Source organism: Gymnodraco acuticeps, unplaced genomic scaffold, assembly GCF_902827175.1.
Source record: "Gymnodraco acuticeps unplaced genomic scaffold, fGymAcu1.1, whole genome shotgun sequence".
NCBI classification, from domain to species: domain Eukaryota; kingdom Metazoa; phylum Chordata; class Actinopteri; order Perciformes; family Bathydraconidae; genus Gymnodraco; species Gymnodraco acuticeps.
Window position 1 is genome coordinate 3,433,448 of NW_022991154.1, and position 13,230 is coordinate 3,446,677.

The window sequence follows — 13,230 nt, forward strand, 5'->3', positions numbered from 1 at the left end:
ACCTTTGAAGGAATACCATAAAAATATATGTTTTGTGCTCCGAGATGTGGTAAAATCCATTCTGTGGGTAGTGCGTCCGATGAGCCATTAAACACTTGAATCTGTTACTCCAGCTTGACTTTCTGGATCATATTTCCTTCTCTCACCGGTACCCTAAACATAAACAACACACCCCCCCCAAGCTGCTTTCAGTTTCGAATCACCCACTAACTTTGTAATGTATCTTTTAATTAGTTTTCTCTCTCACTCGCTCTTTCAACCTGACTGTAGTCTTTCATGCTCCATGTGTGTCTGACAAAACAGTGCCACAGATTTTACTCCAGCTGTTCCCAGACTTTACATTTCAGTCTCACACCAGAGAGGAGGCACATAATACAGCAGGAGAAGGTTTGAGAAGTTTCTATGGATATTTATGGACCTGGTAACTGCTGTGAATCCAAACTGACTGCCGCTGTCAGCCTCCACAAAGAAACAAACAACAAACATTTCAGTCATCTTTCATGCTTACTAGGAGTTAGATGCAATATTTCTTAATGTATCTTTCTGTCAGTTTTTAAGCTCCAGGTCTGTGTTCATAAAGAAGAAAGCGTGTGAGCTGCCTGCGTGATGATGAAATGCTTAGAAATATGTTTTTTTATGCTTGCTTTCCCTTTACACAATGCATTTATTTGTCACTGAATGATTGATTTTGTTAGAGTTTTCAAGGAGCTGCTATCGGCCACAACTTACAGATATGTTATTCTTCCGCCATGATCCAACAGGAAGGGCAATAGCAGATGAATTTAAATCATGGTGCAGTAGTATAACATATTGTATCCGTCGTCTAGCCCTTGTCTCTACCTCCCTTTGCTCATTCTTCACTTTTCTTTTTCTTTTCCCTCCTCCTCTCCAGTGGGATCTCAGGACAGTCTGCTGGAGATCACTTTCCGATCGATGGTGCCTCCGGTGATGTGCGACGCCACGACGCCCAAACCTGATGTGTCCATGCTCAACCTCCCCGGGCTGGGCTCCACTGACGGGAACGCCTTCACTTCTTCCAACGGGACTCTGGGAAGCCCCCTAGGTAGGGACAAGTATCTTCTCAAACTGGATTGTTTCCGTTTCCTCCCTGGGCCTCCGCCTCCTCAACTACCCTCGCCTCCCTCACTGCTCAAAGCCGACAGGCCGGAGAGCAAAGTCCAAGAGGAGTCTAAGGGCACGTTGTCCCGTGACATCCAATCTCTGAGCTGCCTGGACTTTGCCGCGAAGTTTCGCGAGTCGGGCATCGCCTCGGAGTACGAGTCAAATACGGACGACAGTGACAGCAATGAGGACGAGGGGGAGGATGATGAGGAGGGGATGGAGATCTTTGGCTGGGGGAGGGACGAGGAGACAGTGAGGCTGCTCAATGTTCTCAACAGTCAGGGAACTCCTGACTGTCTGGGAGATGAATAGCGGTGTAACGCACTAACCTGCCCCCCTGAGGAACCATTGGTATTGACCTTTATTCTGTCTCAAACTACCCTGTACGGTTCACCATGTAGCAAACTAACCTCCGTCAGACAGGCACAGTTATATAAACAGTACTTACACCATTATATTGGTGTGATGAGTTGCATAAGAGAGAGGAAAGACTCAATAAATAAAGGCAAATTCACTGTAGGACAACAGTAGGCTTAGTTGGCTATCATAGGTATCCTGAACATATCAACCACTCAGGCATGGGAACAATAAACATTTCAACTCACCAGACAAAAACTTATTTATTTTAACAGAGATTTGGTGACAGAATACTAATCGTGTTAAATAATAGAATCGTTCCGTTGCTCACTGACTGGGCTGCTATGCGTTCTTTGCTGCCTGTAGTAGTGGTCAAATATTTATTTAACAATTAATTTTACTGGATTATTTGCTAGGACCTACCTTTCCTCTAGCCTGTCTGTTTTGACATACTCCTCGTAACAAATATATATTTTCTATTTATTAAATTATTTATTTACTATTATTACTCTGTCGTAGTTGTGTCAGGAAAGTGTTAAAGTTAGTCCAAGCTGTCACACCTACCGGCATATTTCTGAAACTTTCTCTGTTGTCTCTTTGCTTAAATATCTCCTTCATTTTTCACACCTGTAATTCATGTCTCCAGAGGCAACTGTGTGGATCTAATCTCTAATCTGTATGCATACTCATGCATACACACTTATCCTTTCTTTTATTCAGCCTTTTCTCTGTATTACACTTGCATACCTTTTATGTAAAAAGTTTGTATGCATAAATCAAACTCCCAAAGTCTCCTCCCAGCTCTCTGTTGCTGAATTTAAATTCTGAGGTTACGGAGTTATATGAGAACATTCAGGGAGTTTATCTAAGAAAGTCTTCATTAAACAAATGGTGACTGTAAGTCTTACCATGAAGATGTCAGGATGTAAACATGAAATCAAACCAAAAGTGAAGGTTAGTTCAGGGGCAAGCTTTCAATTTGTCAGGCCTGGGAGCGTATCTGTCAGGAAGAAGACGACAGGGTTTGCGAACGGAGAGACGGATGAGCTCGTGTCCTCGCTGGAGTGAAAAGTGACTCTTCCGTCGAGTAAAGATGAACACTTCAGCCAAATCCTGGGATGAACTTTATCACTGTCTCCATGTTTGGAGAGGGAGAGTCCTTTCTTGAGCTCTTAATTCAAAGACTATTTTTCGACAAAATTCTGGATCTGTACTGTATGTACGAACTTTGTTTTTCTACGTCACCCCACAGACGTGCTTCGTCCTTGACTCCTGCACACCGCCCTCTTTTTGTCTCCTCGCAGTCTGTAGACTTGGTAGTCGGAGCATGTTTGCGCTCTTTTCACTGGTCCATACATTTCCCCCCCGGCTTTTTAATTTATGTAAAGCCAGGATTAGTTGGACCTCGAGGAACGCTATTTGTTTCTTGTATTCATCCCGTAAACAAAAACTTTTCCCTCGTGCCAGAACAGCAGCTAACGGATGACAGCCAAACGATCTCATTTGTTTTTAACCCAGCTCTGTGTATGGCCTCCAAGCACAATGCAGTATTAAAGTGTTCATTTTGTTTCAAAGCAACTGAGTTTTCTTTCGGCCAGTTTATCACAGCAGTCCTGTCAAACGGGTGCAGACAGGCCGCTGTTTGGCAAAGGTACATGCTGCATAGATATAAAGGGGAGTCAGGCTAGTTCTCGAAGGCCTTGCTATCTTTTATAAAGAGCTTTAGCCTGATAGGATTAAACCAATCTAGTGAGAGTCCGGTAAACTAACTCCCAATTAGCCACTCCCTTTCTGGACATGCTTGCATTAAAGGATAACAGAGATTCAATCTGAGTTGTTGTTTTTCTAAAAGTTTGTCTGGAAATCTGTACCAACTTTTCTAAATCAGTCTCAGTCAAGAGTTTTGGAGTCACTGGGTTTATCATCTATATTTCGAGACATATGAGGGCTATTTAAGGATACATTTATTCAAAGGTTGATGTCCTCATGGGTCCGAAATTTGGATCTGAAATTAATCCGTGGAAAAGGTTCCCCCAGAGAGTATAAATGAATTACAATAAAAAATGAGAAAGGACTCAATCTGAAAGGGACCCGAGAATAACGACACAGGATCCAAAATGCAGGCAGAATACCAACATGGATATTAACCTGGAGCCCCACAAACTAACAACCAGACTTCAAAAAGAGTGGAAATGCATCAAAAGATCCTTCACCTGCATTGCACCATCCCATTAGAGTTTCAAATTTGCTTTGATCAGACCTCAGACCTGCAGAAGTAGACGAGAACCTACTATACACTGATGACATTTGATTCGTCCTGACTCCTTCTTATTATGGACTTTATAACAGAATGTACAGGAAATTAATAGAGACAGGTGGATAATGGGTTACATTTTCAACTTTGAGGGTTTTATTTTCATCTGAAACACTCAAAAATCCCCCACATTGACATTCGTTGCACGCTTTCTCTCTTTCTGTGGCCATCAGAAAGTATTTGTTAGTTTCCATGAAGTGCTCGCTTCTCTTTTGACCCGGATGACAGGAAACACAAAGATCAGATGTGTGTGTGTCAGAGTGAAGGATGTTTTCTGTTTGAAACGCTCTCATCCACATTGTCTCTATTCTTAACATCTACCCTTTTCCCTCTTTTATTTTCTCTTATTTATTTTCCTTTAATGTTTTTAATATAACATAGTAATCATCTCTATGGCATTACCGTGACTATGTTTAAAGAGGCAGGTGTGTGAACTTACGATTAGGGAAAAAATAAGAAATTAGTTCAGGGCGACATAATTAAATAAACAGATGCCGGTTTCATCCTAAACCGGCATCTTTGAACTTTACAAAATGCATTGAATCCATTTCCAGCAACTGATGTATTAAACACCAGATAATATGTTCATCTAAAATATAATAAAACAGCTCTTGATTTTGTCCAAAAAAGATGACCTGTTGGGATAAACTGGCAGTTAAACATATCGCAAAGGTGATATTGTAATAACCTTTTTAAAAGTCTCTCGATGTAATGGCAGAATGTGTAGCATTCTTACATTATCAGGTAAGAAATTACTAATATCAGGCTTAATCAGAATTTTGACTTATGCCGAGAGAGGTTACCCTGAAACCTAGACCAGGGCGTGACTGGAGAATGGTATTATAAAAAAGTCAGTTTTTTATTGTTATTACTTATGTCCTCCTTCTTCTGACCTCGACCCACAAATGTGACCATTTTAAAAAAACAGAGAGAAAGTTTATGGTTGCTGTTTTCCCGACAATTTTGTTGTCAGCAATGAGTTTAACCGAGGGCATTTCAAAGACGTTACAAGATTGAGATGGGGTCAACCTCATTTAAGTAATGGAGTGATTTTGGATTAATTAACCTAGTCCACATTCAGTTATTATCACCACATGCTTAGGGGCGAGCACCCTGTAAGCTAATTAAAATGTTGCCGGATTTAAATGTGCTGCCACTTGCTAAAACTCATGATCCATCACCTTTTGGAGTCAAATTGGGTGAACCCAAATAATATTTTTGCTTTCAATCCATTAATAAGAAATTGCGGGAAATCATTGAGGTAAGGCAAGGCAAGGCAAGTTTATTTATATAGCACTTTTCAACACAAGGCAATTCAAAGTGCTTTACAAAAAATGAAAGACATTAAGAAAATGGCATTTAAAATCAGTAATTAAAAAGAAAAGATAATAAAATCAACATTAAAAGAAAAAATACATGGATAAAAGTTACAGTGCAGTCAATTAAACATTAAAAGAAAAAAGTACATGGATCAAAGTTACAGTGCAGTCTAAGATATGAATAGTTCAATTAAAAGCAGCGACAAAAAGAAAAGTCTTCAGCCTGGATTTAAAAGTAGTCAGAGTTGCAGCGGACCTGCAGGTTTCTGGGAGTTTGTTCCAGATATTTGGAGCATAATAACTGAACGCTGCTTCTCCATGTTTAGTTCTGACTCTGGGGACAGAAAGCTAACCAGTCCCTGAAGACCTGAGAGATCTGGATGGTTCATAATTTAGCAGTAGGTCAGAAATGTATTTTGGGCCTAAACCATTCAGTGCTTTATAAACCAGCAGCAGTATTTTGAAATCTATTCTTTGACACACAGGAAGTCAGTGTAAAGACTTCAGAACAGGAGTGATGTGATCCACTTTCTTAGTGTTAGTGAGGACTCGAGCAGCGGCGTTCTGAATCAGCTGCAGCTTCCTAATAGATTTTTTAGTGAGACCTGTGAAGACACCATTGCAGTAGTCCAGTCTACTGAAGATAAAAGCATGGACAAGTTTTTCCAAATCCTGCTGTGACATTAGTCTTTTAATCCTAGATATATTCTTTAGGTGATAGTAGGCTGATTTAGTAACAGTTTTAATGTGACTGTTGAAACTCAGGTCAGAGTCCATGACTACACCTAGATTTCTGGCTTTATCTGTTGTTTTGAACATTGCAGACTGAAGCTCAGCGCTAACTTTTATACGTTCTGACTTGGCTCCAAAAACCATTACCTCAGTTTTATCTTTGTTTAATTGGAGAAAGTTCTGACACATCCAGTCATTGATTTGTTCAATGCACTTACTCAATGTTTGAATTGGAGCATAGTCTCCTGGTGAAATTGTTACGTAAATGTGTGTGTCATCTGCATAGCTATGGTAACTTATTTTGTTGTTTTTCATTATCTGAGCCAGTGGTAGCATGTAGATGTTAAAGAGAAGAGGCCCCAAGATAGAGCCTTGAGGAACCCCACATGTCATATTTGTCAACTCAGATGTGTATTTACCTATAGAAACAAAGTTGTTTCTGTCCTTTAAGTAGGATTCAAACCAATTTAGAACTGTTTCCGAAAGTCCCACCCAGTTTTCCAGTCGGTCTAGTAATATGCTGTGGTCAACAGTGTCAAACGCAGCACTGAGATCTAATAATACTAACACTGAAGTTCTGCCACTGTCTGTGTTTAAGTGGATGTCATTAAAGACCTTTACAAGAGCAGTCTCAGTGCTGTGGTTTGGACGAAAGCCTGACTGGAACACATCAAAACAGTTATTTAAATGCAAGAAATTACTCAACTGTTGAAAAACAACTTTTTCAATGATTTTACCTAGAAATGGCAGGTTTGATATGGGCCTGTAATTGTTCATTACTGAAGCATCTAGATTATTCTTTTTTAAGAGCGGTTTAATGACTGCAGTTTTCAGGGCCTGTGGAAAAATACCTGAGTGAAGAGATTTGTTTACTATATGAAGTAGATCTGAGGCCATGCAAGGCAAAACATCTTTGAAAAATCCTGTTGGAATAATATCAAGGCAGCAGGAGGAAGATTTCAGAAGTTGAATAATGTCCTCTAGGTTTTTATCATTAATCTGATGGAATTGTGTCATGATGTCTGAATTGATGTTAAGTGGACACAGAGACAACACATTTGCTGTTCCTGATGCAGAGGCACTGACTGCTTGTCTGATTTTCTGAATTTTGTCAGTGAAAAAGGAGGCAAGATCATTGCACGCCCTGGTGGATAGAAATTCAGAGGCTACTGACACTGGGGGGTTAGTTAGTCTGTCGACGGTAGCAAACAAGGCACGTGCGTTGTTTTTGTTTTTGGTAATGATGTCAGAGAAGAACGATTGTCGTGCGTTTTTCAATTCCAAATTATAAAGGCCAAGTCTCTCTTTATAGATTTCAAAGTGAACCTGGAGATTTGTTTTTCGCCACCTGCGTTCAGCTTTTCGACATTCTCTTTTTTCTGTTTTCACGCTCATGGCCTTTCTCCATGGAGATATTTTCTTGCCAGACACTTCCTTTACCTTAGTTGGAGCAATGGCATCTATAAATTTTTTTATTTTTGAATTAAAATGATCTACTTGCTCATTTACTGAGATGTTGGCAGGGGCAAGTGTGGAAGAACAATTCTGAGTAAACATTTCCCTAGTATTTTCAGTTAAATATCGCTTTGTGGTTACCTCTTTTTGAACATTTTTGTGAACATAAATAGAGCTCTCAAAGAAAACACAGGAATGGTCAGAGAGTGCAACATCAGTCACCACAACCTTAGAGATATTCAGACCCTTTGAGATAATTAAGTCCAGAGTGTGCCCCTTATTGTGCGTGGGCTCCGTCACATGCTGAGTCAGTCCATAGCTATCAAGAACACAAAATAGTTATTTTGCCCCTCTGTCCTGGGGGTTGTCAACATGGATGTTAAAATCACCAACAATGACTAGACGGTCAAAGTCAATACACACTATAGACAGCAGTTCAGTAAAGTCATCAAAAAAGCTTGCACAGTATTTGGGTGGTCTATAGATATTTAGGAACAGAGCTCGAGAGGAGCATTTCAGCTGAAGGGCCACATATTCAAAAGAAGCAAAGTTTCCATACGATGTCTTCCTGCATTGAAGGGAATCATTGAACAGAATAGCAACTCCACCCCCTTGCTTATGCATTCTTTCCTGACTCATAAAACTAAAGTTGGGAGGGGTTGATTCGATAAGAACAGCTGCACTGTTATTTTGTTCAATCCAAGTTTCTGTTAAAAACATAAAATCGAGATTGTGCTCAGTGATAAAATCATTGATTAAAAATGTTTTTCCTGCCAAAGACCTGACATTTAATAAAGCTAGTTTAAGTTGTTAAACACACTATCAGTCATGTTTTTTGTAACAAGCTGTGGCTGACATGGAATCACTGCTAAATTAGATAAACTCACACAAACGTTTGAGCGCTTCCTGTTTCTATGATTCACCGCTCTTAATCTATTACCTATCAACACAGATATCGGCAAAGCTACTGGCAGGCAGGGCCCCGATATGTCCTGGAAAGAGTTGAGAGTGCCATACGCCCTTGAGCCTGGACCCATCACATATCAGTAAAAGTTTGTTGTGTTTTGTACAAACACATCCTTATCAGGCTTCGGAGACTGCAGATGCCCCCTCGAAGGGAGGGGAGGTGGTCGACGTAGGCACGGTGATGGAGACGGGCGAGATGGTGCGGGGGTAGAGGACATGCTGCCAGGGGGGGGAGGTGGTTGACGTAGGCGCGGTGATGAGGACGGGGGAGATGGTGCGCGTCTCTGCAGTGATTTTGGTGGGCGTCGTTGAGGAGCGGGGGTAAAGGACATGGTGCCAGCCCTGCGTATCGCCTTCGTTTGGTCTTTGAACTCCAGGAAGGAATCGGTGCCAACCCTCTGTATCTCCTTTGTGTGTTCAACGATCTCCAGGAGGGTGGGCGAGGGTGAAAGGAAGGGTGAACGGAGTATCCTCAAAGGCGTTGACAGGGGGGGGGGGTGTGACGGGCAGTGGAGACTCCTCCATGTGTCTCATAGGTCTCCCATAATCAGAACATTCCTCAGGCGGGTGCAGTGATAATTCTTCAGGGTTTTCTGCCTCTTGTTGCTTGTCCTTGGCAGAGGGAACAGATTGATGACGCAGGCAGTTGAATATGTTAGAGATAAACAATTTCACTCCTGACTTGTTCAGGCAAACTCCATTTGCCTTGAAAAGATGTCTGCGATCCCATAAAAAGTTAAAATTGTCAATAAAATGGACAGAATGGTCAGTACAGGCCGTTGAAAGCCAGGTGTTCAGTGCAAACAATCTGCTGAATCTCTCCACTCCTCTTTTGACTGGCGGTAGAGGGCCACTGATGAACACCTCTGCATTTAGAGAGCTGGCAGTTTCCAACAAACATTTAAAGTCTTTTTTCAGCACTTCTGACTGTTGTTTCACAACATCATTTGTTCCAATGTGCAGTACCACATTCTTCACAGTCGGATGTTCAGCCCCAATATGCAGGATCTTCTCAGCCAAGTCAGAGACCACATCCTTGGGAAAACAGAGTACTTTGGTGTTGTTCTTATTACACAGACCTTTTACATCTCTTACAGCAGAGTCACCCACAATCAGAGTTTCAGGCCCAGTCGTTAGCTTTCCCTCTAGCCTTTTACTTTTAGAGTAGCTATTGGTCCTTACCCTGCTGTGTGAAGAGGACAGGTTATCCAGGTCATCAGATCTCCGGTTCTCGGTCAGCGGAGCGTATCTGTTCTGGATTGGCACACTTGGTGGTTTAGGAGGATTGTTTGTAATTCTCCCTTTAGCAGCTGTCCACTGCTGTTTCCTAGTATGAATAGGGGTTGAAGAGGCGCTCTTCCTGGGTGATAACAATGCAAGCCAGCCGGTCGCATCACAGATTTCCGAGCTCTGGGCTCTGCCTGTTATCCGTCCTCCCAAATCCCATGGAAATGATTTACTCTTAGGCTTTGCACCCAGAGAATTCCAGGGAGGACTACCACTTGTAGATTTATTACCCGGTACACAGCCCTCCTGTTCCTTGGAATCCCTGTAGCTGTTAACTAGCTGTGAGTTAGCATACCCTTCTCCATTATTTTGTAACACTGGTAAAGTGGTGTCATTCCCACGACATAGTCCATTCACTTCCACGTTAACTTCCAACCGTTGCATTTTCATTTCCAACACAGCCATCTTCTGTATAAGTTTCTGGAAGTCATAGAGAACGGAGGCATTTTGCTACCAACTAGCTAAATAGCATGCAGTAGCCTACCAGGCTTTAGCTGTTGCTAGGCCACGCTATTGTAAGACTGACGTCGTCGTAAAAATGTTGAAATATGGCTGAAACCCTCCGTCTATTTACGAAGATGAACTGTCCCAGTGATAAGTTAATGTCCAGGAGCCGCTGCTCGAAGTTTTCAGAGAATAAGAATAGGAAAATCAGCATAAAAAGTAAGCAGAGGCAAGAGCAAGCAGAAAAGCGTCTGCACTGTAAGAAAGATAAGCAGAAAAAAAAAATAATAATATAATAATTTTATATAATAATTCATTTTTTTTGGGCTTGGTGCTCATTGTTCCTATTTAACATTTGTGTCCATTACCTTTTAGAATTGTGCGTAAAACATCAGTTCGGACCAATTGTACAACTGTGTTTAGTCCTTGCCATAAAGAGGTAGTATTTTCCTATTTTTTCTGTTGGGGTTAGTACATAATCATGTCATCCTACCATAATTTGAAAGGCTTTGCATTCTTTGAATTACATTTTTTTTTATATAAACCTTCTCACCTTTAAGTTCCCAGCCTGCTCTCTAAACTTGTTTATACCCCCTGGGGTAAAAACTCTCTTTATATCATTTATATTTCTCTCACACGTGTTCGACCTTAACCTTATTCTCCTGTCATCTCTTGAACCCAGATCTTCCTCCGACCTCTTCAAAATGTCAGGTGGACTGTATTTCTCTTGTTGCTGATGTATCTATTAGCGATTCCTGCTGTGTAGTGGCCAATATGGTACAGCTAGACAGTGATGCTGAAGGTCTGTAATCCCCATGTGAAGGGCCTGTGTTCAGCGGTTTGTCGTGGCATCACACACTGAAGCAGACGGGTCATTTGTGTGGCAGATTTGTTAACGTTTGAAATGTTTAACTCATTCATGCATCCTTAAATAATATCGATTCAGCCTCTAATGAATTTAGTGGATGTATTCACAGCAGCCATATTTGTAGTCCTGGGCTATTGGGTAACAACAAGCAGAGCTCCGTTGCTTTGGGAAATCATTGGGTTTACTCATGTTAATCTGAAAAGCCAACCCATTCCTCTAGTTGTTCATACAGTGAGATTATTTAGTATCTGCTTTTACACTCCAGGGTAGTACAATTTGAAATCCTGCCTTTACATTTTGTAATGGTCCCATGTCATGGCCATTTCTACTGATCATAATTCCATTGTTGAGGTCTACTAGAATAGATTTATATTGTGCAATTTTCCAAACTCACATTGGTTTCTCATACAGCATCTCTGTGTATAGTATGTGTATTCACTCTGTCCTAAACGGCTTGTTGAAGCTCCTGCCCCCCCTCCCTGTGAGCCCAGTGTGCTCTGATTGGTCAGCTCGCCCACTCTGTTCTGATGAGACCACCACCATTACACCATTAATGTCAGTAGCTAGCAACTGCTACTGCTACTGACCAGGCTACAGATGTTAGTGCAAAATCTACAGCTCCTCTACCGCAACCTTCAGCAACAAGTGGACATGGAGAACTACATGAACTACATGTTGCTAAATCCACCGCGGAGAATAAACAGAAGGGCAACCATGCTCGGCGGTCTTCTTCGTTGCAGTTGGTTTATTTTGTGGTGGAAGTACAGCGCCACTTACAGGCCCGGCATAGTGATGGGCATTTCGATTCCCTTCGGGGACACGAATCTTTTGATTCAGTTCACTTTAAAGATTCGTTCACTGATTTGTTCACCGGTTCGCGAACGACTTCTGGGGATTTGCACGTTCGCGAACGATTCGTCTTTGTACTTAATTCGTTCAGTGAGTCTTCACTACTGCCGAAGTCCGTACAAGAAGTTTGCTGGCGTAAAATGTATGATATTAAAACACATTTTACACCTCACCTTGTTGCCCCATGAATTATGCTCTGGGAATAGGCTACATATTACATTACATTACATTGCATTTAGCTGACGCTTTTATCCAAAGCGACTTACAATAAGTGCGTTCGTCCAACAAAATACAACTTGAAGAAAACAGAATCATATAAGTACATCAGGTTTCATAGAGCAAAAACATTTCAAGTGCTACTCAACTGGCTTTAGATAAGCCAGTCCTTTATTAGTATAAAAGTGCTTCGTTAATAGTTCTATCGCTCAAAGTGGAGTCGAAAGAGATGAGTTTTCAGTTTGCGCCGGAAGATGTGCAAGCTATCTGCCGTCCTGATGTCAATGGGGAGCTCATTCCACCATCCTGGAGCCAGGACAGCAAACCCACGTGTTTTCGCCGTTGGGAACTTGGGTCCCCCTCGCATATCATTTAAGAAATATAATTGGCCATTGTTAAATCTCATACATTTGTGCCTGACTATACGATGTATTACAGCAGGCTAGCACGTTATACTTTCAAACCCATGCACGTACTATGTGGCCTAACTTAAATCCCAAAGCATTAAAACTCCATTTGGCCGAGTTCAAAGTGAATACAAAAATATATCCTCTACATCGGTGACGATTTATTCATATTCTATGTACCCATCTATGTTACCTTAGCTAGCGGCTAAGCTAGTGAGACGCTACGGAGCCCAGCTATCCGCCCTCTGAAGCTTTTAGGGCCGACAGGGGGGAGGAGAATGTCCCGCTAACCCAGTGTGTGTGTGTGTGTGTGTGTGGTGTGTGTGTGTGTGTGTGTGTGTGTGTGTGTGTGTGTGTGTGTGTGTGTGTGTGTGTGTGTGTGTGGTGTGTGTGGTGTGTGTGTGTGTGTGTGTGTGTGTGTGTGTGTGTGTGTGTGTGTGTGTGTGTGTGTGTGTACATTTGTTATTTTAGGGGCATTATTATGCTTTTTTGAGTTGTGCCTTTCCTGTAGTGTGTTATCTAGGTTTTTGTGTGTTTTTCTAACGGGACCCTCCTCTTGAAAGAAAGGGATATAAGATAAAAGAACTGGAGGAAACAGTTCTGAACTGTTTCCGCCAGTTCTTTAAGTTCGTCGTTCGTGAACAGCTTCTCTTTAGCTTTTGGCGGAACGCGGCGACTCAAACAAACGAATCGTTTTGTGGGAGGAATCAGTTCATCTCGTTCACTTCAAAGATTTGTTCAAAAAGAACGAATCATTCGCGAACGACCCATCACTACGGCATATGTACTGCAGCGTCTCCAGCGGGTCGAGCGGTCTCGTGTGAAGGGACACGTTTATTGAGCCATATCCGTGTGAACGGAAGACTTTTTTGATTTCGAATTTGGTTTGTTTGC

The 13,230-nt window shown here is 41.7% G+C and overlaps 1 protein-coding gene across 3 annotated transcripts in view; it reads left to right on the forward strand.

Annotated features, from left to right (window-relative positions):
• Positions 1–13,230, forward strand: part of LOC117560486 (carboxyl-terminal PDZ ligand of neuronal nitric oxide synthase protein-like) — a 263,608-nt gene that overhangs the window by 217,963 nt on the left and 32,415 nt on the right. For all 3 annotated transcript variants that reach the window (XM_034237337.1, XM_034237338.1, XM_034237339.1), the window contains one exon: positions 893–1,063. In XM_034237337.1, the coding sequence (XP_034093228.1) occupies positions 893–1,063 (171 nt within the window). The remainder of the gene's footprint in view (positions 1–892; positions 1,064–13,230) is intronic.